The 27,006-nt window shown below is 43.8% G+C and overlaps 1 protein-coding gene across 3 annotated transcripts in view; it reads left to right on the forward strand.

Annotated features, from left to right (window-relative positions):
- PTPN14 (protein tyrosine phosphatase non-receptor type 14) overlaps positions 1-27,006 on the forward strand; it is a 177,881-nt gene that overhangs the window by 72,254 nt on the left and 78,621 nt on the right. For 2 of the 3 annotated variants that reach the window (XM_053309371.1, XM_053309384.1), the window contains exons 2-3: positions 4,421-4,738; positions 10,650-10,819. In XM_053309371.1, the coding sequence (XP_053165346.1) occupies positions 4,565-4,738; positions 10,650-10,819 (344 nt within the window). In that variant the 5' untranslated portion in view covers positions 4,421-4,564. Of the gene's footprint in view, positions 1-2,564; positions 2,678-4,420; positions 4,739-10,649; positions 10,820-27,006 lie in introns of those variants that run through there. The other variant, XM_053309376.1, reaches the window with a different exon arrangement.

Below are 27,006 nucleotides of genomic sequence, written 5' to 3' on the forward strand. Positions count from 1 at the left end.
GTGGCTGTGAAGTCTACAAACTGCCACAGAAGTGCTCTGTTGGATTTTGGGAGGGCATTTTGCAACACACAAGCCCCACCCCCACACATTTGACCCTGAAATAACAGCTTGACAATCCTTCAGTTCAGCACTATCAGTTTAAATGTATTTAGAATCAGCAGCTCTAGAAAATTTCCCCTTATTTCTATTTTTTGGGGGAAGTGTTCCATTTTATGAAAATGAAAGCCTGCTTCCTTTCTCAAAGTAGTGACACAACAGTAGGTAAGTAGGTGAATCTTTCCAGATGAGACCTGTCTGGTATTTGGCACTTATTTAATGCCCTTCTCCTAAAAATTCAGGCTTGCACCTCATCAAGCAAGTTGTGCTAATTATCCCCTTCTCCATGCCCAGCCCAGAATTGCATAGTTTGGATAGGTGTGCTGTAACTCTGTAATATATGGAATGCTGGAAGAATTCCAGAAGCTGTTGGTAAAGGTAATGTTTAAAATGTAGGAGAAAGTGTGTGTGTGTCTGTGTACATATACATTATATATGTATGAGAGAATAACTTGCCTGCTCTTCTTCAGCATGGGACATCAAATTACCTAAGGTAGGTCTGATACACTAAGGATGTTGGTTGTACGTGTCTGGAAATGACTGGAATATTAGCCTGCTGATGAATTTAATATGTCGGAGAAAACTGGACATTTCTTATTCCTATTGAAAGCAATAAGTGTTCCCAAAGCTACACTTGGGAGTAAGCTTCATTGACTTCAAAAGATGTGATGGTTTCCAGCTCTTGGAAACCAGTATGCTTGTAACATTCACCATGCGCAGCAGTAAACTATGATGCACACTACCTCACATTCACACCCTGGATACAATGAGGGCCGTACATAGACTCCCAGAAGCTGGGAGATGCCATCTGAAGGAATTTCAAGTGCCAACTATGGACCAGGTCATTTATCTGCATTTGTTCTTCAGGTTGTGCCTTCATAATTGTTGTTGGATATTATCTTGCATTATCCTAGTCATCATTGACTGGCACAAGGTGTCAGTTTTGCTAATTAAAAATGATGTTTGTTGAAGGTAGACGTTCCTCTTAAGAGCGATGTAAAAAGCCACAAGGTAATAGTGTTGTAAAAACTAACACTTGTAAGCCAAAAAAGGAATCTTTAATAATCCCCTGCCATACACACACACGCAGTTTGGAATGGTGAATAGAAAGTTTTTTGTTACAGCAACATACTAGAGAAAGCAGCTTCAAAAATTAAAAATTTCAGTTCCAACCCACATAGCGGAAGTATCTACAAGATGCAGTTGCTGGCATCCTGACTAAATTATTCAGTAGTGCTATTCAAGAATTACTCTAAAGGACAGTTAAATTTCAATAGTTTCCTCTAGTAAATTTAGTCAGGATGTCAGTAAAGCCACTGACTTTAATTTTAACAGAAGAATCTCAGCTTCAGTTCCCTGGGGTGCTCTTTCTGAGAAGAAAAACTTTAGTGCAGGGGTTCTCAGACTTAGGTCCCCAGATTTGTTGGACTACAGCTCCCATAATCCCTAGCCACTTTGCTGTTGTGGCAGGGGATGATGAGAGTTGTAGTCTATAACATCTGGGCCACCCACCCACGTTTCAGAGCCCCTGCTATAGGCGGTTCCCCTGGAAATGCCAAATAGCAATTTGCTTTTTAGCCCCTACCCAGCAGCTCTTAGCATCATTGGAGGTCCCTCTCTGCAGGCCCTTGCCCATAGAGATTAATTGAGTAGGAGAGTAGACCTTCTCTTTGTTGTGTTCTGAGTTTGGAACTCCCTGCCAAGGGATGTCAACCTGAAGCTTTCATTGTTCCTATTTGGGCACCATGCAGAGTCTGTCCTATCTGTTTGGAATTTTTGGTGGCTAATCTGGTTTGATTTGCTAGGTTGGAATTTTTTCATTGACGCTCTCTTAATACTGCATTGGATATCATTTTAAACTGCTGCCACTTTTTAGTTGCACAATTGCCCAGTTGCTCAATACCGCCAGAACTGCCTTTTGTGTTGCACAGCAGCCTCGGCGGGTCCCTAACAGCACAATTTTGTTGTACAGAAGGTCAGCCACTGTTTATAATGGTGATATTCTGAACATATTTAATAGTTTTAGTTATTTTTTTGTTATATTAATCATATTGGATACCAACAGTGGAAGAAACATGGGATATACTTAGCCATTTCTTACATTTTTAGGTAAATTCTTTTCTAATCTGATGTGGCAGAGGGATTAGAGAGGTCATATTCATTTTGCCTTTATGGTGATATATGCTTCCATCTCAGTTCATCTTCTTAATCTGCCATTAAGGCTTCGTTTGGTGAAAGTATTGATTATATTTGCAGAGGTTGGAGCCTCACATGTTTAGGGGCTCCAAAATAGCATTTCAGGAACTGCTTCAGAAAGCCTTGACTGGCTGTCTGAAGAGAAATTTCCTCTCTCTCCTCCTTCAGAGTAGGAGGTCATGGCTCACAAAGGGTTAACTTCCACTCCTTGCTCCCAGTAGACAGGAAATTCAGGTGATTTTTGGGTAACAGGAAGTCCATCCCTTCTCCCAGCATGGAGGTGGCAGATCCCCAGTTCCTTCCTGTCTTTGCTCCTGGTGGGACAGGTTCACTGGAGGTCCTTCCCCTTATTATTCCTTTGGCTTTCCTTTCCTTCGGTCTTCTGGTGAGCATCCTGACCCTTTTCCTAAATTCCTTGGTGAGACTAATTTCCCTCTTTGGATAATTTTAGATAGTTTAAAAAAATAAAATAAAAAATAAATAAGTAAAAACCTGAATTGAGAGCAATTGGCATGGATCTTCTAGGTGTGAAAGTGGCTGACTCTTTTTGCACCCTTATTTTAAATTATTCCTGCTGGATCTAAAGGCACCGATAGATGTTGTTTGAAGGGGTTTTATTTAAGTAATGTAGTTGACCAGAATAAATATTAAATTCCATCCTGTACAAGTACAGCTTGTTTCACATGAATGTTTCATGCTGTTTTTAATAGCATCTCTTGTATTCATTGCGAACAGATGCACAAAGCATTTGTGCAGGAATATTTAAAATAATCTCAATCTCTCTCTCTCTCTCTCTCTCTCTCTCTCAAAAGAGAAACTTTTTATATTGAATCATAGTTGCTTTTTATCCATAGTTCTGAAGTACATTCCCTGGCAAGAAATCAAAGAGTTATTGAATACTGGTTTATTAAGCCTCACTGTGTGTCTGAGAAATAAGCTACATGAATTTAATGACCTAAGTGCACAAGGCGAGGTGTAAGGGGAAGAGTCTAGTTCCGGATTTTTGAAGAATCTGAAGAAGTCCATGTGAAAAAATGAGAGCAAAATGCTGTTATCGTGATTTTGCCTTTCTCCCTAGCCCCAATGTATTTTTTTTCATTCTGCCCTTATTGGTTTGTGGTGGCCTTGTTCTACAAGTACTAAAAAAGAAACGTATCCAAAAATAAAGTTAATTGTGAACTATCTGTAGTCGCCAGGAGTCTGCACTGACTTGACGGCACAATCTTTCCTTTATTAGAGGGTTAATTTAATCTGAGGAAATGGCTGGACTGGATGGGCCTTGGGCCTGATCCAGCAGAACAGTGTTTATGTTCTTATGGCTGCTCTGCTGAAAGGAAATGCATTTTAATTAAACAATAAGATCAGTTAACGCCCTCTGCAATTTGTTTGCAGTTTTACAAAACCAAACTCGGGCAAGACATAGTCTTTTGCCTAGCTTCCTTCCATTCTTTCTAATATATAATTCAAGCTCTTGTCTTGGGTATGTTGCAGAATAAACATAAGCTATGGGCACACTCTTAGAACCAGAGGGTTTTTTGTCCTTAAATAAATATATATTGACTGACATGTTTCGCAGTGTAATGCGGGCGGCTCAGAACCGCCTGTGCTGCTGCGGGTGTCTAAAAGACTACTCGCGATGCTGCAGAACAGCCCTGTTACACTACTGCTTAATATTGCACAATTGTAGTTGTGTGACACTATGTCCATTGGAAATAGTCATGGATGTAGCGTCACATAACTGTGCACAGTTTTATGTACTAGCAGACAGGGACTGTTCTGCAGCTGCAAGAGTGGTGTTTTAAACACTTGCAGTGGCATGGTCAGTTCTGAACCATCCACATTACACTAGGCAATATGGCAGCCATTGCTTAGTACTTGGAAACACTTTTTATCTGGCAAAGCGTTTTATATATAAGCTACATTAAAAATGTTTTAAGTGGCTTGCTGACGTGGTGGTCCGCAAAAGCTTTTGGTGACGATGTAGTGGTCCACATAAAGTAGTGGTTTGGGAGCCACTAGTATAGTATGTGAGAGCTGAAATAAGATGCACGTTTGCTTACATCTGTGCAAAAATTCTGTCCAACTATCTCTGTGGAAATAACCACATTCTGCATTTATATTTTTCCAGTCTTGGGATCTGCCTTTGGCATGGACAACACTCCTAAACCTGGAGGAGAAGAGCAGTAACTAGAGAAGCAACATCCACAGCTTCTTTGTCCGGAAGACCAAAAGTGTGAGAAGGGGAGAGGCAGCCTTCTTCGCCCCAGCAGTCATGCCTTTTGGGCTGAAATTGCGAAGGACAAGACGCTATAATGTCCGGAGCAAGAACTGTTTCATGACCCGGATCCGCTTGTTGGACAACAGTGTCATTGAGTGCACACTCTCGGTGGAGGGCACTGGGCAAGAATGCCTGGAGGCCGTTGCTCAAAGGCTGGAATTACCAGAGGTGAGGGTAACCCAGGAAAGACCATGTGTTGCTTGCAATTGCGTTTATTTTTAGCTCGAGCCGTTTGTCATTTGGATTCTGTTTATTGGAATCATGTTATTCTTGGAAAAGGTCTGATCTTATCACTGAATGGAACTTTGGCAAACGTATCCTGGTTACATAAAAGGCAGGGACAGTCCATTACCGACAGCCTGAATTGTTATTCACTGTTATTTCCTGCTGGAGCAAACTCTTTAAGTGATCTGAAAGGGAGCTTTATTCTCTTTCTCTGTAAGTGCAGGTTACTTTACATTTTGAGTGGGCTGCTAATGTTTCTACACTTAGGCATGGCATCAAACATGTTCAAACTCCCCATTTGGTAATTTGAGGCAGCTGTAACTCTTGAATGTTTCTTTATTTCATGAAAGAGAATTAAAAGATGCTCATAGAGGTCACCCCACCCTAGCCCCTCCAGTTTTTCACTAGCAAATCTGGCAATTTGCACTAGGGCCAGTTCTATAAACACATGAGTATACGTAAATTTTATGATGATCTAGCTTCCACTGAAGTTTATTGGCATTTCAGTGTGAGTTGCAGCTCTCTCACTTGGAAGTATACTGAGTTTAGTGGGAGTTGCATCTGAGTAAATGTACATGGGAATACAGCTTCGGGTTAAGACAGACTGATATAAAAGAGCACTCACAGCAAGTCACAGTGTGAGCTTGACTTTATCCCAGCTTTGGAATTGCAGCGGTAGGAAATCCAAATCAGCAAATGAAATGTGGTTCAGCTGTTAGTCTTGCCCCTTCCCCGTTCTTCAGGTAGGTAGCCCACCTTTAAAACAGGTTTTAATACATTCATCTTTATTAAATAGAAATATTGAATTTATTCAAAAGGATATATTTATTAATCCTTGGCCTTAATACTAATAAACAGGGAACATTTTTTAAAAAATGCAAACATGTTCTGGGGATTGTGGGGTGGGTGTGTTGCAACATGTGCACCAGCCAATTAGCACTTTCCAAAGTCAGCTTATGTGCAAAATTGCAGAACTGGCCTTTTCTAGTTCGGCACTGGAGAGCAAAAGCATATTTGAACTGAATATTGTGGGAATGCTTCCATATAATTCTCAGTGCTCTAAATATATTATATCTGCTTTTATCCTTGGATGAGGTGAGATGTAACCACAATTTTTGTGTTAGTCTTAAACTCGTATGCCTAGATAAAGTATGAGTTCAAAAGCAGCATATAATGGAAATTGCAGGTGCATGAAGAGATGTTTTTAAACATGCTGTGTTTAGTCATATTGATATAAAATAACGTGGTTAACTCTTCCATGTGAAGGGTTTCCATGTTATGATGTCAGTGAGAATGTTATTGGGTTCCGAATGGAATGTAACAAATTGGACTTTCAAAATGTGACACTTTATATTCACTTTGGCCGAAATGAATATAAGATGACGACAAATATTTGCATTCCGCTTTTCAGCAAAAGCTCTCAAAGTAGTTTCCATAGAAAAATAAATAAATAATAAATAAGATAAATTCACTGTCCCCAAAAGGCTCACAAAAAATAAGGCAGACACCAGCAACAGCCACAGGGGGAATGTGGATGCGGTGCTGGGGTTGCTCCCCGAATTTGGATATAGGCTAATTTGAATATAATTCACATGAATGTTGTTGTCCTTGGGAATTTGGGTGGATACAGCTGTTTATTTTGGCACAAAACACAACAAGGATCAGAAGCTACCAGTTTTTCCATCTGGGCTTTATCTAAACCAGGCCTTGACAAATTTTCTTTTGATCTAAGAGGCAGGCCCAAATTTGGGAGCCAGACGAGAGACACTTGACCAAATTTTCAGACTTAATGATGGGCTTAGTATTTCAAACCTAAAGAAGCGAATGGACAGATTTGCTCCAGGTCCAGGATAAGCAAAGAAGGAGAGAGCAGCTTGCATAACACAACAGGTTTTATTTTGCTCTTTGGGAGAGGAGGAGAAACTGCCACACTGAGCCCTCTTTTAGCAGTTGCTCTCTTCTTACTCTGGCAGCTGGCATGGTCTAAGGCCTGAGGTAAGGCGCCAACTGCTGCCTAGCCCCGCCCCCTCCACGCTGCAAAAGGGGTGGAGCAAATAGGAAAAGGCTGCTGACAGCCCTTGAAAGGCTGCTGACACCACTTTCAAGGCCTACAAGGGTTAGACTGAGAGATGCCAATTCCCTAGAACCTTTGAACCTGCAAGCTTTAAAAAGGATGTTGTGCAGAAGGAGCAGCTGCTGGCAGCCCGTTCTTCTTGCCCTGTGCCCTTTCAGAGCCTCTGAAACTTAGGCTGGATTTGCTTATGTGGCTCCTTGTCTGCTCTTCTCCTCCTTCTGGAAGAAGGCGGAGGATGCGACCATGGAGGCAGAAGAGGTATGATAGTTGGCGGGAGTATCTTTGTGCATCTTATGCTGGTAGAGTGGAGGGAGGGAGAGGAGGCAGCAAGGAGCAGCACCACCCCCTGTGCCTACTGCCCGAGGCAGCTGCATCACTTCGCCTCATGAGTTTGCCAGCTCTGTCTGAAGCGGAAATCTCCTGGGTCCCCCCCCCTTCCAAAAGTATTTTTCACAATAGCAAGCCATTAACATCTCCAGAATGGCTTTCAATAGCTAACTGGAGATTGATGCCAATTCCTGGAGATTCCAGACCAATCCTGGAAGGTTAGTAACCCTGCTCATGAAAGCACCAGTCCCGCTAACAGCACCTACCCTCTCTTTCCTATTGGTAAAGGTGCTACTAGAGTGGGCAAGCTGCTATCGTTCTAAACCACCTGGCTTCTGCCCAAAGCGAAGATGATTCAGTGTTGGCAGTTCCCGTCCCCTTCCTCCTGGAACACAGGAAATGCCAAGAGATATACAGCAAGCCTCTCCATTCCCTTTGCCTGTGCTTGCCACTACTGGGAGAATATCTGTTTCCTTTGAAATTCCAAAATAGGACATTAACTTGCCATTCCCTCATTAGTGGGGCAACATGAATCAGCTCTAATACTGTATGTCTAGGGATTCTGAAACTAATGAATGAAGATGATGAACTTCCTTTTTCTTGCTTCTAAGACAGTGGTTCCCAACCTGGTATCCTCAGGATTTTGCTGAACTACAACTCCCAGCATCGGGGGCGTAACTACTATTAGGCAAGGGGAGGCGGCTGCCTGGGGGCCCCCACGCCTCAAGGGGCCCCCCAGAGGCAAGTCACATGACTATATATTGTGAAGTGTGTGTATCAGCGAGGGGCCCATTTTAAAATTTTGTCTCTGGGCCCACTCCAGCCTTGTTACGCCCCTGCCCAGCATCCCCTGCTACAATTTATTGTGGTTGGGGATGCTGGGGGTTGTAGTTTAGCAACATCTGGAGCACACCAGGTTGGGAACCACTGCTCTTAAGGTTTTTTTGTTTTGGGGTGATGGTGGTCTTTTTGTCAGGCTCTGGGCCCTTAGTTGTCCCCTACACCTTTTTTGCAAGGAGTGTGGTTTTGACTTCAACAAAGATGAAGTCTTGACTTCTTAGTAATTCTTCACATACTGTATTTCTTGGATGTTGGCTCAGACCCTGTTTGAATTGTTTCTCTCTCTCTCTTTTTATAATGGAGAAATCAGACTGTATATAGGACAAACAATGATCTTTGCAGAAACACTTTTGCAAAGCAGCTGGGGTGCAACTGATTGGCAGCATTTTTCAGCACAGACCACCATGCACTTGCAGTTGCAACTTGGATCATTCAGTTAGCCAGAAAAGCAGTATGTTTGAGTGCATGATAAGCTGCATTGCTTCTCCTGCATTCTAGGAAGGCTGATTTCTAACTTGGGTACAGTCATCACATAAATGTCTGGGTTGCACCCACTTGGACAGCTTTTTGTACAGTTGCTGCTGCTTGCCAGACATCAAGAGGAGAAATTTGTGCATGCTCATTGTGACTTGGAATGTTGGAAGAGCTTCAGATAATACTTTTCTTTGTTGTTAGTTTGTTTCTGGACTCTCTTCTGAAAAATTATGTCTGTATTACATCTATTTTTTAATAAAGCTACTTCTGTTAAAAGCTGCTTTTCATTTCCATATTCTTAGTTTGCCTCCAACGGATATACATTTAAATCACATTGTCTAATTGGAACCATTTTTACATAGCTGATATTGGAAACAAGTATTCTCGTCAATAAATCTTATCTATCTTTCCATCCATCCACCCATCAGTTAATATTTATAATTACATTTTTATACCTCCTCGAACAGTTGTCTGTAGATGGTGTACTGATAATTTAGTATACTGTACCAGTTCTGAATGGGGTCACATTTCCCCAGAAGGAACAGGTACGCAGTCTGGGAGTGCTTCTGCATCCTAACCTCTCCCTCCTGTCCCAGGTTGAGGCGGTGGCCAGAGGTGCTTTCTTCCAGCTTTGGCTAGTATGCCAGCTGTGTTTGTTTCTTGAGATAAATGACTTCAGAACGGTGGTACATCTGCTGGTAACCTCCAGACTTGACTACTGCAATGCACTCTATGTAGGGGCTACCTTTGTATGTAGTCCAGAAACTGCAGCTGGTACAGAATGCAGCAGCCAGGTTGGTCTCTGGGTCATCCCCATCTTGGTCCCTGGGTCATCTTAATCCCCATGTGATTAAGCAGGTAGTGATTGGGGGTGGAGGGAAAGGAACTTTTCAGTGATGGTACTCTGTGGAACACCCTCCCCTAACTGGTATCAAAGGCACCAACATTTTGAGGTCGTTCACATGACCAGGTGGGTCGGATGTGGCGCTGGTCAAACTCACCATCCTCCCAGATGATGGCTGCAATGTTGCTGGTAGCACAGACCATGCTCCCAGATCATCCACGCTGTGTGCCTGCAGCGCAGAGGGCTGGAGACCAGAAGGATGCGTCCTGGCCTCCGGAGGTCCCACAATGCATTGCTTAATGCACCGTGCAAGAAGCCTGTTGATCTTCTTGTTTAAGTTTAAAATATGTATTGTCTCTGATATTTTTATTTTGTAAGTCGCCTTGGATATTGATTTCAATAGAAGTGGCTGAGAAATATTTTAAATAAATGGGATTGCAACATGGAGCTGGGGGAGGCCGACCTGCTGCTCAGCCAGTGCCTTTAGTTACTATCTTCCCCTTCTGCCTTTCAACATTCTAGGCAGGATTTCCGGGTTGCAATCCATTTACTGATAACTCCAGTTAAATCTGTTCTGAAATGAAACAGATGTGTGTTCTGACATTAAATAAGAGCCACACTTACTGAGGGATGATTCTGTTCCTAATGGAGGATTCGAAAGCAGCTTCAAGCACTGGTTCATGGGTTCATCCTGATTAGCCTTGACCATGGTTTAATGTCAGTGCAAACAGAATACCAGAGACGTATGTTTTGGGCGGTATAAAAATATGTTAAATAAATAAACACCAAATTATTTCAGGGTAATTTACCTTGTGCTTGATAAGGGTAGATCTGCAGGGAGAGAACATTCCTTTACTCTGATTAAAGGATGGGGAATATTATGTCCATACCAATATGGACATAATGAACAAATTCAGTTGCTCCCCTTCTAAGTTCCTAAGTTGTATATCCAAGGTCCAGTGAATTCATCCTTGAACTTTCTACCCATGTTGTGAAAAGTGCTCTGTTTCAGATGCCCTTTCAGATGGGGTGGTAGCACAAAACATACTGATACTTAAATGTTTTTTGAAAAATATTTATTTATCCTGCTGCTGCTATGTGAGGCGCCAAGTGGTTTTCCATCCAAAGGACTGATCAGATCAACACTTGCAGCCTCGGATGCTCCAAGGTCATTCACTGGGCTCATGAGTTACTATCAAACAGAGACATCTATTTAATGGTAGGGCAAGAGTATTTATTGCTTGGTGTAAACTTCCCCAGAGAATAAACTTCCTTTTAAATTGTTTTCTCTCTAGACACACTACTTTGGCCTTTGGTTCCACAGCAAGAACCAGCAAGTGCGATGGGTGGAACTGGAGAAACCTCTGAAAAAGCAGCTGGACAAGTTTTCCAGCGAGCCGTTGCTTTTCTTTGGGGTCATGTTCTACGTGCCCAGTGTTGCCCGACTAAAGCAAGAAGTCACAAGGTATTGAAAACTCTTATTCTTCAGTCTTTGTAGCTAAGAATGTTGGCCTGCAGCAGATGTAACACTGGCTCATGAAAACCATGGTTTGCAAATTGGGAGCCAGTCTCAGGTACTCATGCTCATCTTCTTTTGTGGTGCAAATTTCCCCTCCCTGCCCTTGTTTGCCTGTACACATGATTTAGTAGAATATCTGTACTAGGTCTAACAGCGATTAATGCTAATCCAGGCTCCCTCTTAACCAGGTTTTGAAAATCTATTTTTAACCCTGGTTTGAAATCCATAGTTTGCAAGAAGCTAGCATTAAATCTGCACCAAGTCATTGTAGTACAGGTGGACCTTGTTACTTGCGGTCCCGATATCTGCAGTTCCACCTATCCGCGGCTGGGCAATTGACACCCAGTCTAGGTAAACGCAGTTTTTAAAAGGGTTAAAAACTGTGTATTTGTGGTTCCTAGGTGGCTGTAAATGACCTTTGAAGTCATTTCTGGCCACCATTTTGCAACCCAGAGCCATTTTTTGGCTCTTTTTTGGACTCCCCCGCTTTTTTCATGGAAAAATTGTGGAATTGTGGCTTTGGCAGGGCATTGCTGGACAGCTGGAGACCAGCAGAGTACAGTATGGCATTTTCTTTCTCTTATTTCTTCAGTTCTTAGCCTTTTTTAGCCTCCAGGAGCCTAACCCCCCCAATTCCCATTTCCTCAATGCCTCATTATCCATGGTTTCACTATCTGCGGCTTCAACCAAGAACAGAACCCCCACAGATAACGAGGTCTGCCTGTACAGGGGATATTGTTGTTCTCTGGTTTAGGGTTGTTGTTTTTTTTTTAAAGTTTTATTTTATTTCAGAATAAGAGGCATTAGGTTCTCTAGAACCCTGAGCGTGATGGGAGAATGCCCCTTTTAAAAAAATGTAGTCATTTCACTGGCAGCTTCCTAGTTTCAGCCTCCTAGAACCATTTATAGAGACAGAGTAATAAATATTTCTGCTTTGATCTGGGAGTGCAGCAGTAATAGGCAGGAATAAGAGAAAGGATATTGGCATGCCTACTTTCAGAGCAATTTTTTTCTGGAAGGCACCACTTTAATTACAGACGTGTTAAACAGCAGCTTTGTGGCATTCCAGCTGTTCTCTGAATTGCCAGCCATTGCAGGTGGAGATGTTCAGTGTATCTGAAACACCTGCAATTTGAATAGTTACCCAATATAAAACAACCTTTATGGTCCACTGAAGAGTAGATATTTTCATGGATTGCTAATTTAAGTCAGCTCTTCAAGTGCTATACATCCCTTGGTGCCGAAATAGATGCCTTTTTATAATGTTTGAAGATTAAACGGCTGTGTTTTCGCTGTTCTCTTGCTTCATAGATTGAATCCACCATATGTTGTTGCTGCGTTTTGCTTGGGTATAGCTCTATGCTCTTAAGATTTTTTTTTCAGTGGAGTGCAGTATCTGCAGTTCCAGGAAAAAGCCTGAGCTGCTGTTTTAGTGTCTCTAGATCAGGGCTGCTCAACTTTGGCCCTCCTGCAGATGTTGGCCTACAATTCCCATAATCCCTAGCTATTGGCCACTGTGGCTGGGGATTATGGGAGTTGTAGTTCAAAAACAGCTGGGGGGCCTAAGTTGAGCAGGCCTGCTCTAGATAGTCAGTTTTCTTGCTTCATTCTGTGAAGTCCTGAGAGGCCTTCATCCTGGCTGAAATTAGTCTCTTGTTGCTTTGGGGGCCTTGAATTAAAGGGCGTGTTCAGACGATACAGCAGTAAGTTTGGTTTCGCCACCCAGCATCCGCACACCCCTGGCACGAGCCGCATGTTTCCCTCCTTCCGTGACATTCAAATCCCTGATGTTGGGTTGCCAAGCAGCACTTCCCTCCACCACCCAGTATCTGTAATCAAGACCTGAAGCTGGCTGGCAAATGTCAGGTGCTGGAGGGAGGTTTTTCCTGGCAACCCAACATTGTTGGGTTCGGATGACACAGAAGCAGGGAGTCCGCAGCTTGTGACAGGAACACATGCTCACTGGGAACTGACAGTTGGTGGAATCGGACTTACATTGAGGGAAATAAGTATTTGATCCCCTGCTGATTTTGTCCGTTTGCCCTCTGACACAGAAATGACCAGGCTATAATTGGAATGGTAGGTTTATTGTAGCTGTGAGAGACAGAATAACAACAAACAAACCCTCAAAAGCCCAATGCCCAAAAGTCAGCGATGGATTTGCATTGTAGTGAGGGAAATAAGTATTCGATCCCCTATCAACCAGCAAGATTTCAGGCTCCCAGGTGTCTTTACTGTATGCAGGTAACGAGCTGAGATGAGGAACACCCTCTGTAAGGGAGTGCTCCTAATCCCAGCTTGTTACAGTACCTGTATAAAAGACACCTGTCCATAGAAGCAAGCAATCACTCAGCTTCCAAACTCACCACCATGTCCAAGACCAAAGAGCTGTCGAAGGATGTCAGGGACAAGGTTGTAGACCTGCACAAGGCTGGACTTGGCTACAAGACAAGCAGCTTGGTGAGAAGGTAACTACAGTTGGCACGATAACTCGCAAATGGAAGAAACACAAAATAACTGTCAATCTCCCTCAGTCTGGGGCTCCATGCAAGATCTCACCTCGTGGAGTTGCAATGATCATGAGAATGGTGACAAAGCAGCCCAGAACTACACGGGGGGAACTTGTCAATGATCTCAGGGCAGCTGGAACCATAGTCACCAAGAAAACAATTGGTAACACACTACGCCGTGAAGGACTGAAATCTTGCAGTGCCCGCAAGGTCCCCCTGATCAAGGCAGCACATGTACAGGCCCGTCTGCAGTTTGCCAATGCACATCTGAATGATCCAGAGGAGAACTGGGCGAAAGTGTTGTGGTCAGATGAGACCAAAATCGAGCTCTTTGGCATCAACTCAACTCGCCGTGTGTGGAGGAAGAGGAATGCTGCCTATGAGCCCAAGAACACCATCCCCACCGTCAAACATGGAGGTGGACACATTATGCTTTGGGGGTGTTTTTCTGCTAAGGGGACAGGACACCTTCACCGCATCGAAGGGACAATGGACGGGACCATGTACCGTCAGATCTTGGGTGAGCACCTCCTTCCCTCAGCCAGGGCATTGAGAATGGGTCGTGGATGGGTATTTCAGCATGACAATGACCCAAAACACACAGCCAAGGCAACAAAGGAGTGGCTCAAGAAGAAGCACATGAAGGTCCTGGAGTGGCCCAGCCAGTCTCCAGACCTTAATCCCATAGAAAATCTGTGGAGGGAGCTGAAGGTTCGGGTTGCCAAACATCAGCCTCGAAACCTTTCTGACTTGGAGAGGATCTGCAAAGAGGAGTGGGACAACATCCCTCCTGGGTTGTGTGCAAACCTGGTGGCCAACTACAAGAAACGTCTGACCTCTGTGATTGCCAACAAGGGTTTTGCCACCAAGTACTAAGACATCTTTTGTGAAGGGATCGAATACTTATTTCCCTCACTACAATGCAAATCCATCGCTGACTTTTGGGCACTGGGCTTTTGAGGGTTTGTTTGTTGTTGTTCTGTCTCTCACAGCTACAATAAACCTACCATTCCAATTATAGCCTGGTCATTTCTGTGTCAGAGAGCAAACGGACAAAATCAGCAGGGGATCAAATACTTATTTCCCTCACTGTATCACTGTGCCATCTGAACCTGTCCATGATATGGACTGGTCTGTTCACAGTTTGTGAAAATTGTAAGCACTCTACAAAGTTCAGGAGGTACTCTGCACTCTCTCTAGCTTGAGGTCTCTCCCACCCCTGCCCATGATGCATTCTCTGCATTGTTAAGGCCTGGTACCTATATTAAAGTATACTCCTTCCTCTGTCCTTTTTTTTCCCTTCTCCTGCACAATTCCACTTGCTTTCCATGGTTTGCTTTATCAGTGGCATAGCATTACATCTGCATTGACGCTAATTTGGGTTACGTTTTCAAACCCTTTTCAAACCCTTCTCTTCTTTAATCCTGGTTAACATTAACCCTGGTTGGTGCCAATCCATATATAACACAGAGAGGTCATTCACACAATAAAAAACTGTGTTCTACCCAGGTTTGGGAGCTTTGTGTGCTCCCAATTTTTGGTTGTGTGTGTGGAAGCAATGTAAGATGAAAACCTGGGTAGAACTGGTTGAGGTTGTTCTCATGCTCAGGAAAAACCAGGCTAACAAAACCAAGCCCAGTTTTGCCCGCACGTAAGAACCACCAGGATTGGGCTCGATCCTGGCAGCACCTTGGTGGCAAACTCGCCTCTGGAACCACACTCTTAAACAGTGTTAAAAGAGCGAGTGCACTCTTAACCCTGTTTTTCGGATTGTCTGTCAGCCCCGTCTGCTTACAAGGCTCCCTGTCGGCTTCGGGGAGGGGACAGGGAATCATCACAATGCACTGCGTACCCATGCTCTGCATTATGGGAGTTCCAGGGGAGGGGGCAACATGTCCCAGCACCGTGACCATTGAGCTTCTAGAAGCAGCCAGTTATCGTCTGGGCGGGTGATCCACCTGCCCAACAAATAGAAGCGGATTATCTGCAGGGAAATAAGCTTTTAAAGGCTTCCTCCCCTCTGACCCTGTAGCCCTTTCTCACCGATCATGAGAAAGGGTTCATAGTGTGGAAGCAAAGTAGGAGGAAAAGCTACCCAGGTTTTCCTCCTACCTTGCTTCCACACAACCGAAAATAGGGAGCACACACAGCTCCCAAACCCGGGTGGAACACAGTTTTTGATTGTGTGAATGACCTCTACGCCTTGGTTAAATCAGGCCATGAGAAGGAGATGAAATTGATGCAGGTGAGAGGAAAAAGAGCCCACAAGTCCCCAATGTAGTCCTGAGGAAAGTTGTGTCTGATCTGAGCCTGAGGTGTCCATTGTTTCAGTTGCTCACTTCTTTATTTCAATTCTGTTCCTCATTCTGAATGGCATTTTTGGAGAGAGTCAGAAAGGCAGCAAAAATGTATAAGAAACACTTGTGAAGGTCACATATGTAAAGGACTCCCAGTTGCAAAATATGATGGTTAAAGCATCTGTAGGCATAGGATTGTGAGTAAGCCTGCCATTCAGCATTTTGAAGTCACTCTCAACTGCACTAGTTTCACTCATCTGTCTTTGTGAATTCAATTTCTCTGCATTCTCCTTGCCAGCCTCATAGTTCATGTTTCTAACAAGGATCGATTTCCCAAGATTTCCCCCCTACTCTCACTCAGCATGTGAAGCAAAGTAAGATAAAATGAGGAATTTGTAATGCGCTCTGTCTTCCGTCATCATTTACGTATCAGCATGTTGTTCTCATCCTGTGATTTTAACTTTCCTGGAAAGTGATACAGGATGCAAATGTGTTTTGTGTGCTGGCAAGTGGGAATATAAATCAAGAAGGAAAAACGGTTGTCATCCCCCGCAACCCCCCGCCGGTGTTTTCCATCAAGCAAAAGGTCACTCTTAATGTCCTCAAACATTTTGGTCTATCTTTCCTTTGCTTTGTTGTACACCTTGTGCATGTTTTCAAAGTGTTGCTGTGTGAGATGGTTACTTCAAGGGGTGGATCTTGACTGTCTCATGAGTTTTTTAAAAAAATAATTTTTAGTACAAAGCTCCCTTGATCTCATTTTCGTCAAGTAACTGTTTCTAAATGGTACTTTTCATTACCTTGATTAAGCTGAATACCCAAGTACACCAATCCAATTAGTGGTGTAGAACTATTTTGTCTCTTAATAGTAGTGATATATATCCAACCCTTTGCTTTTCGGTTTTGCTTAGATCTCTGCCTTTCTTTGCTGAAGGAGAATGAATATCTTTCCATGCTGTAGAACTGAAAGTAGGGAATTGGCTTATGCAACATTGTTAGCATTGTTTCCAAGGATCCTGACTGTCTCATGATGATTAATGTCAAGAAAATATCACAGTATTGTTCATGAAATTAAGAGTCTACCCAGTTAAAGTAATCAGGAATGTCGGTTTGTTTGATAGTGTTGCTTAGTACATGATCCTACTGTTATAAGAAGCATGTGGAAAAGGCATAATTCTTGTTTGTATCTTACTGAGTTTTTGTAATGCCTGTTGGGAAAAAGCTTATGAAGGTGCTCATTATTGGCTTGCAGAGCAGATCTATCTGTTTATTGTTTTTATCGTTCTGTGTTCATCACTTTATGAGAACCTTATTTTTGAAAACTGGCATGCAAATAAATACTGGAGCTGGTCTTGTGGTAGCAAGCATGAATAGTCCCTTTTGCTAAGCAGCATCTGCCCTGGTTTGAATTTGAATGGGAGACTCCATGTGAGCACTGTCAGATATTCCCCTTAGGGGATGCATTCTCTCTGGGAAGAGCAGATTCCATGTTCCCTCCCTGGCATCTCTAAGTTAGGGCTGAGAAGAGACTCCTGTCTACAGCCTTGGAGAAGCCGCTGTCAGTCTATGTATACAATACTAAGCTAGGTGGACCAATGGTCTGACTCAGTATAAGGCAGCTTCCTGTGTTCCTATGGCTGTCATCCTATCTAACAGCGTGTGGGTGCTCCTGACACCAGCCACAATGCCCCGCTAGCCCCGCAGACGAGTCCTAAAGTTCATTCACTCTTGTGCAGAGGGAAAACACTTTGGGTACTCTCCTGCAATACAGAAGCACCCTGCGGGAGGGCCAGGCAATGTGTTTCTGCTCTAGCAGAGCACTTCCGAGGTGCAGACAAGCTTGCAGTACAGAACCTTGCATCTGTCCCTGACTTCAAATCTTGGTTACAGATGTCGGGTTCTGTGCCGCAATTTATTTATTTATTTATTTATTTATTTATTTATCTATCTATCTATCTATCTAGCATATTTCTATACCGCCCAAAACGCAAGTTCTCTGGGCAGTTTACAAGACAATAAAAACAACCAATAAAAAGATTAACCTATTTCAAGAATTAAAATTTTACAAGTTAAAACTAATAAAACACAATTGAAGCAAAATGTAATCAAAAGCCTGGGTGAACAAATGGGTCTTGACTGCCCTTTTAAAAGCTGTCAGAGATGAGAAGGCTCTTATTTCAGCAGGGAGTATGTTCCAAAGCCTCGGGGCAGCAACAGAGAAGGCCCGTCCCCAAGTAGCCAACAGACGAGCCGGTGGCAACTGCAGATGAACCTCTCCAGATGATCTCAATGGGCGGTGTGGTTCATAGCAAAGAAGGCGTTCTCATAAATACCCAGGGCCCAAGCTATTTAGGGCTTTATAGGTTATAACCAACACTTTGTACTTTGCTAGGAAAATTATCGGCAGCCAATGTAGATCTTTTAAGATAGGAGTGATATGCTGAGACTGGTGAGTCTGTACAAGACGCCCAATCTCGGCCCATATTTCATGAGATCAGAAGTAGGGCGTGTGCATTCCCAGGGCTTCAGCCACTCCACTGAACCTCAGGTTCAGTGCTACATGTGAACCTGCACATGTATTCTGAATATTGATTCAAAATATGAATATTTTGCCTCCTGATGTATTTGCATGCCTTGGGAACATTCTTCAGACTCTAGATACATTTTCCCCTTGCAGCCTGTGTTTGCATGTGTGTATGGTGGGGGGGAGTTCAGAAGACAGCCACTGCCACCACAGTCCTTCCTCACTGGGCTTCTTCAGCTATTCACTGGACTTCTGGACTTCCTCACTGGATTTCTCCAGCTCTTTCTTCTTCGTTGGCGTGGGCACCATCTGCAGCAAACCAACTCTGAGGAATACACCCATCAAAATAGGAAAGACTTGAAAGTATAGAAAAAGGCAAATACCAGTGGTGTATTAATTTGACCACCTTCATTGTGTGCTTCATCAAGATAATTTCATCATCTATCTTGATACTCAAGAACTGAAGTTCTGAAGTAATGTACTCTTCAAGGCGAATATTCCTCCTAAATGGATCATGTGGGCTTGGGAGTTTTCTGCACGGCCCTGGGATGTGCCCAGATGATTGTGATTGCAGAATTCACATATGTGGTGCCACGATGTGCGATCACACCATAGGAAAAGACAGCTGTAGGTATGCATGAAAGGAGCCAAATTTTTGCCACTCTGCCATTTTTAATAGCTGTGTTTTCCTTTAAATGCTATCATTGAAGTATTCCACACCATACGCAAACCTGTAACAAAGCAGTTTGGCTAGCCTCCTTTTCAACTTTTGTAGCTTGTTTATAGTGGTGCGGGGTGTGTGTGTGTGTGTGTGTGTGTGTGTGTGTGTGTGTGTGTAATGGTCATCTGTTGGAGCTGATGCCGTGCTTCTAGAATCTTTGTTTTCATTACTCGGGATTCTTCGGAACTTTCTATCATGGGCTTCAGAATGAGAGTGCCTTCAAGGCATTAATTCCCTGTTTATAAAATAATTTGCTGAGGATGGCAAACCCTTCTCCCTGCTGACTCCTTCCAATGAATGGAGAGCTTGTTTTCATTGTGCTGATTATTGAGAACTGAGCTCTTTGCACCAGATATTTTAAGATGCCGTTGATGGTATGCAAGGCTCTTAGACATGAAAAAACTGACTAAGGCTATTCACACGACTAGGCAGGCGGACGGAGGGGAAGGCAGGGTCCAGTTCACTTTCCCCCCAGACGATCTTGAAGATGCTGCATGGAGCGTGGCTTGCGCTCCACAATTATTCACACTTCTCCAAGCAGTGTGGATCTCCAGAGGCCAGGACAATGCATCCCCATGAGACAGGCACTCTAGGCACCCATCTTTGTGTATGCTTGGGCTGCGTACAGCCCGAGCATACACACAAGACTGTACCTGGGGTAAAGGGTGCACTTGCACCCTTTAACCCAGGTATTGAATCAATTTATTACAGCCGTAGGCCATACAGAGAACATACAAAGATTAAAACAAGATTAAAAGCAAAATATGCCAGCAGTAATATAATACATAATTATCAGGACAAAACAATAGCTCCTAAGAATTAGATCTTAAACAGGATCTTAGTCTAATAGCGACATAAAAGAATTTCGCCACCACCTTAGTAACCTCATTATCTTGATCCTCAAGACAAAAATTCAAATAAAAGGAGTCAGCTCTTCCTGGGAATTGTTCTAACAGAGGGAATATGAGTATAAGTATACTAGTATACTAGTATAAGAGTACAGGGAGCAATATAACAGCACATGAGAAACTGTTTCAGGGAGGCCTGCACCACAAGGGCATAGGCCAAAATCTGACGATCCCTTGTTAAATCTTTTTTCCAAAAGGGCTGAAGGCAGCACATTCATACGGGCCCTAGTAAAAGCTATCCTAAACTTTAAAAAGTGTAGGGAAGCTAAATATTTAGAACCTCTATTCCCCAAAGGGGGCATGATACCAAAAAATAGAGGAGAGCAGGTCCTATTTCCCCTAGAAACAAGATTCTGGTGCTCAATGTCATGAAGGCGTTGCATAAGTGTAACCTTCACCTTCTCATTTCCCATGAGTAAAATTTCAGAAGGAGATAGACCCATTTGCAATATTTTGTTGTTGACATATGACAGCCAAGGGCTAGGAAAGGAGTCTCTCCATAGAAACAAAAAATAGGAGGGCTCCTGAATATCCAAGCAAAGTTTAATCCATCTGGTGAAAGTAAGTTCCCATGCTTTAAAAAAAATAGTAAGGGATCCAGATTCGAAACATAATGCTGAATAAGGTACACATCTGGGTACCCCAAAGATAGCCCTAAGAAATAATGACTGAACCTTTTCAATCTCTGATGTTACTCCCTGAATCCAAAGTGGGACGCCATAAAGTAATTGAGCTACGATCTTTGCTCGAAAAACTTGGAGAGCCATAGGTATATACTGGTCTCCTTTGGAATATTAGAATCGCAGAAGAGCGTTGAGAGTTTTACGAGCAATAGAGATAGAATACAATCTTTGAGATTTCCAGTTAAGATTATATTGGAAATGTATACCAAGGTATTTGAATTTATAAACCTGCTCGATATATTCCTTATTTACCACCCACTTATAAAGTTTCCTAGCTTTAGTGAAAACCAGGACTTTAGATTTCTCATAGTTAATAAATAAGTTATTGTCATTGCAATAATGGGCAAAGGCTGCCAGCAATCTAAGAAGACCAAGACGGGTCTGGGACAATAACACCGCATCATCCGCATATAGCAACACTGGCACACGAATGTCGGCCAGTTTCGGGGCGTGTGACTCTACCATTTCTAAACACTGCGTTAAATCATTGATAAAAAGATTAAACAATGAAGGGGCCAGAACACAACCCTGCCTGACCCTACAAGTGGCAGGGATTGAATCAGTTAGAGCCCCATTGGGAGCATATCTGACTCGGATAGAAGAATTGACATGGAGCTGCATAATCAGGAACAACAATCTTTTGTCCATCGAGGATTTCCCAAGCTTAGACCACAATAATTCCCTAGGAATTAGATCGAACACAGCTTTTAAATCCATAAAAGCTGCAACAAGTCTACATTTGGGAGCACTAGAGTATTTACTTGCAAGATGGTTCAGAATCATACAGTGGTCAAGTGTAGAGCGACCTGCTCTGAAGCCTGCCTGTTCGGTTCCTAGGATCTGCTGATCAGAAATCCATGTTTCAAGTTTGGATAACAAATAAAGGGCATATACTTTGCCCACTACCGAAAGCATTTAACCCAGGTAAAAGCCCGGGTACAAAACCCAGGCTTGCGGGAGAGGCAGCACCAGGATCGGGGTCAATCTCGGAACTGCACACGAGCAGCTCTGCCCAGGTAGGTCTTCCCTAACTTGAGTAGGGCTGCTTGTGTGCATAGCCTTATTGTGTTTCCATGTGTGTTGTGGATGAACAGGCGGGATATTCATATATGATAAACACTGAAATACACATTGCATAAAGGAGAAAAAGGTAGTGAGTATTTTTCAAGGACAACCTATTGTTTATTGTTTACAATTTCATGCTTGGAATGATTGATGTATTTTTTTTAAATGGTTATATATATAGATAGATATAGATATAGATATTTAAGACACCGATAAGAAAATAAACATATCTAACTCTTCCCCTCCCTCCACTGCCACCCTCATTGTTCATTCTTTGAAGGCTGGAATGTCCAGTTTAGTACAGATAACAGGTTCATTTAAAATACTTAATGTAAGCGTATAGTTCTGTATTTATTTTGCATGTCCCAGTTAACAGGTTTAGGTTCTAGGTAAATAATCACTGGCCACCTTCCATGAAGTAGACTGCTTCCTGCCCCCCTTGCTGGTATCTGCTGTGCTAACTTGCACATTATCAGGAGTTCCCCACCCCCACCCCCCATCTAGGACCTTTCTGTCAACAAATCAACCCATTTCCACTTCCATAGTCAAGGGACCGGGTCTCACGATCCGCGAGACCCGGTTTGTTGCAGTGAGCGGGAAGAGCAGGCTAAGCCCGCTCTCCCCGCTCACGAGCAGGGAGGGAGCCCTGGGCGACCAGATCGGCCGCCCACACAATTGCTGACGGAGCTGGCAGGGGCTAGGGGGAGTGGGGGCTGATCGGCCCCCGCAAGCTCCAGCATGCCCTGCGTGAGCGTGCAGGGCATGCTGGCAAGACCCCCAGAGCCAGGAGGCAGTTTTTTGCCTCCCCTCCGTGGGTCTCCTTGTGAGTAGGCATGGCATGAAGCCACATCGTGGCTACTCACAATAATTAAAACCAGGTTTGCAGTGCGCTTGCTCCGCAAACCTGGTTTTAAGGCTGGATGGTGGAATCATCATCTGCGGGGAGGTAAGCATTTTTGGGCTTTGTCTCCATAAACCAGTTAGACCTTTCTCACTACTCATGAGAAAGCGTTCTGAGAGTGACTTTGCCAAAACCATTGCCAAAAGCAGGGCTTGTGGTTGAACAAGGATCTGAGGCTAGATTTCCTTGGTAGAATTCAGTATGCTAGGGATGGGCAACCTTAGGTCCCAGGTTCAGGTCAGCCCATTGGTCCATTTAGCTCAGTATCATTTACTAGAAGTCCTTCTCAGCCTTACCTGGAGATGCCAGGGATTGGACCTGGGACCGTCTACATGCAAAGCAGATGTTCCACCACTAAGCCACAGTCCTGTCCTCGATCCTTAATGTTGGTTTGGTCTCAGCATTCCAGTTGTGATTAATTGTACTTTGTTGCCATGAATCTGCCTTCTCCCTGCCTACAAATGTAAGTGCTATTTCCCTATAGAAGTTGAATCTGGCTGATTTCAGAGTTAGGAATCGAGTTTGGATGGATTCATTCTGGGGATATCTGTGTGTTTTAATTAGCCCCCCCTCCCCCCCGTGAGGTTTTGCAGTTAAATGAACATAATTTCCTCACTTCTTATGTTGTCAGTTCTTGTCAGTAACATTTGTTTTCAAAAACCTTCCCAACAAAGAGGCTGTTCTCACAACCGCAGGAAAGGGGGCTAAGGGAGCCCAGACTGCTTTCCTGCGGCCGTGGGAACCACCGGGAGCTGTGCAGCTCCTGGCGGTTAGCCCGCTTAAGTTGTCCCCCCTTAAATGAGCTGCTCTGCTAACCCCGTTTTACTGATTGTGTGCCACCACAGCACGGCTCTGCACCATGGCGACAAACGAGTAGACCCCCCGAATGGGTGGCTACAAGCAGCCTCCTGACCTCGGGGGATCTCCCCAGAATACCCCACGCACTTGTGTGGGGCATCCTAGGACTTCTGGGTGCCGGGCGTCCCCCAATCCTCACCGCCCCTAACAGCTCACCGACGGAGCCGGCAGTCCGATCTGGCCGCCCAGGGACCTCCCTGCTCATCTGCATGGAGAGTGGACTAAGCTCGCTCTTCCCGCAGAGCCCAGTAAGGCTCTCCACACTGCTTGTGTGGAGAGCCTCCATGTCTTTTTATATTATCTGAATGAATGGGCTCCTTCATGCAATTGACTTATGCTTCACTGAGATTTTAAAAAAAAATTAAAAAGAGAGAATGGTATACATCCATCTTGGCACTATTCAGCATTCCCAGTCTTGCTTTCCCTCAAAATATGTCTGAAAGTTACTTCTACCTTCACACCCTGGAATGAAATGGAAAATGTAATCAGATGGATTGAGAAGAAAGTGGAGTCTTGAATGAATGAACTTTGAAAAGTGTAGCCTAAGGGGTGTGTAAATGTTCATGGTTTCTACTGACACATTAAGTTAGTGATATCTCTCTGCTGTGCCAAATGAAACTAATGCTTGGCAGCAAACCATGTTTGTGCTGGGATCAAAAACACTGAAAGCAAGATCATTTGTTTAGAACTTCCTCCTTTAAGGCCACCAAGCACACTTACTAGAGAGTAAACCACATTGGCCATAGTTGGACATCTGTGTAAGTAAACCTACGCAGGATTCTGCTGCACCCTTTCCTGCGGTAGAAAGCTGCATTTTTTAGGACATTAAATATTTGAGAAGAGACACACATACATCTCTTGAAGCAGCGTTCACAGATGTGATGAATCACTTGTTGACTCATTAGAGCTCTTCTCAAGATCAGTGAGAAGAGCTCATGGGCTGTCTGTGGGGAAGGAGGGTCAAGCTTACATTCCAAATAGACGATCTCCTGTTCTTCTCTGGGCGGCAGATCGCCAGCCCAGATGAATGGTGGCTCTCCCAGCAGCGACAGGGGTCAGGAAGGATGCGCCACTGTGCATCACCCCACCCCCAGGAGTTCCAATAATGCGCCACGCAAGTGCAGGTGCATTACTGGGACAACACACACACACCCAAGTTTGCCAGCCATGGCTGCAAGCAGCTGTGACTGACAGACAATCAAAATAATGAAGTTAAGGGAGCACTCGCTCCCTTAACCTAATTTTAGCAGGAGGCTACTTGGGTGGGTTTCCCACTGTGTAGACACCGGGATCGGGCGTGATCCTGGTGATTCACACGAGTGTGTGAATAGCCTCATTGTTTGATTTGCAGCGGGTGGGGGGAGAACTGCATTTGAGGTAATGCGATCTGCAAGCTATATTTGTGGCGATGGATGCATGCACCCGAGGTTGCAGTCTGGTGGACTGTATGTATGCGAATGCATTCCAAATTATACTTGAAGAGTCAGTGAGGTTAAATATGACAGTTTGAGGATGAATTTCTGCTTAATTCTCTTCCTTTAATGCTGTGCAAAATTCATAGAGCAGATTTTTTCAGAGTATAGTTCCCTTGTTCTGCTTGTCTGAACTCTCACTCCCTTCTGCAGCTGCTCTTGAACCTGTGTCCTGCACTCCTACTGTCTGTGGAATCCCCTGTGTAGTTCCCCCACTCTTTTTGAGAAAGATTTTTGATGGACATTTTTCTAAATGTCTGAAAACCAACTGATACAGTTCTCTGTAGACTGAAAGAGAGAGAGAGAGTGTAGGGGACAGAATGTAAATACACTGTCGTGGCCTTGTTCTGTATTAGAGGCCCAGTTGGTTGCAGTCAAAGTTGCTGAAATCTGTTGACTCTCACAACTACCAGCAGATCTGAGTCAGATCCCGGAGTGGGTGGTTGGTTGGTTGGCTGGGTGGTTGGTTGAACAAAAGCAAAAATTAAACACACACACAACTCTGACCTTCCTGCTTTCATGGTATTATGGTTTCCTTCCTCTGCACTTAATGGGAACAGAACTGAGCCACTGATCAGAGCAAACCTCATTTGGGCAAGCCAGGAGGACCGGAAACCTGCTTATCATTCCAGCCCTTTCAGCAATGTGCTGTATTTATAAGGGAAACGACAGAGTTGTTTTTCCTTTGGCTCTCAGCTACAGAACATTTGCTGCCCCGCTTTTTTCGGCATTACAATGTGCTCTGGAGAGAGAAAACAATGTAGCCCCTTGATTTGATTTGAAAATAGGTGTGGTGGCACACACAAAAACCCCTCCATTTTCTATGGTGTTTTCTTTGTAATTGTGCACATTTTAGGAATAATTTCAAGAACAGCTGTCATGCCCCAAACTAGACAGGATCAACAGTGGTTCAGCTTAAACCTTGTTATAAACTGAGGCTTGGTAGCAAGGCTTCTGAATCTTATCGCAAAGCAAATGTTTCTAGAGCCTTGTGAGTCTCTAGACTAAACACAGATAGAGATATCAGCCATATGGTGATGTGAAAGGTTCTGGCGGTTTGTGAAAGAAAAGCTCTTGGAATTATATCGGAGAATGATAATTCTGAGGTTTTATTCTCAAATCAGCAACTTCACCTTGTGTTCACATAACCTCTAGGCCAAGGGCAGACGACCTTAGTACTCCAGCTGTTGTTAAACTACAATTCCCATCATCCCCAGCCACAATAAGTTGCACCGGGGGATGATGAGAGTTGGGACTAGAAAGACCTTCAACCTGATCCAGCAAGGCTCTTTTTATGTTTGTCTTATGGAGAACTCTACTAATCCATGGGAAAGGTTTGGTCCTGGGCAGGGCAAATCAACTGTTTACTGCAGAGCATTGGCAGTACAGAAAAAGGGCGCACCTCTACATCTTTTTAAAATAAACACAGCAGCACATATCCATTGCCAGAGGCTCAAACCATGCAGCTTTCCAAGCAACATGTACTGCCACACACAACTTGTGAGGAGTAGCAGTCCTGAATTAAATTTTCTTGCTTGACCCTGGTACAAGTAAGCTGGGAGAAAGGGGCAGAAAATTTATAAGTGTCCAGGACAGAAGACATGTTCTCTGTTGGATTAATGATGTTTTCTGTCCCAGCACCGCTACGTTCTTCTTCCCCCTAATTTGGGTGTCTTGCTTGCTATAGCCAGTCAGGGAGGAAGTGGAGGAAGTCTCAGATTCCTGTTCACAGGGGCTCAGGGAAATGCTATCAAGTTTGCTGGACTGGGGGTGGGGGTGAGATGATGAGGATGGGAGAGTGCCTAGATCACAGTTTTTAAAGTTATGCTTTCTCGCCCTCACTGCCCCCCACCCCCATACCAGTGAGTGTGGACCATGCCTCTTAGCTTCTAGAGTTAGCAAAGTATTGGCTGAATCCTAGTCCATATGGCCTTGTCAAAACATGAGCAGATTAGACATGTGGCGCTAAGAGGTGCCGGATAGGTACTGCAATATAGTAGGCAGGTGACAGCAGTGTGTTAAAGATTGGCAATATTTGAAAATGTCCCCTCTTTATAAATAAATATAGTGGTTTTATTTGGTCAGATGTTTAAATCTCAAAATGGACTCTTCTCCTGAGATTACTATGGCCAGTGGTTCCTGCCCTTCTTCTGATTGTTTCAGATGTAAATGGGAAGGCCATTTCATTTTTCAG

This window comes from Hemicordylus capensis, chromosome 1 (genome assembly GCF_027244095.1).
Source record: "Hemicordylus capensis ecotype Gifberg chromosome 1, rHemCap1.1.pri, whole genome shotgun sequence".
NCBI classification, from domain to species: Eukaryota; Metazoa; Chordata; class Lepidosauria; order Squamata; family Cordylidae; genus Hemicordylus; species Hemicordylus capensis.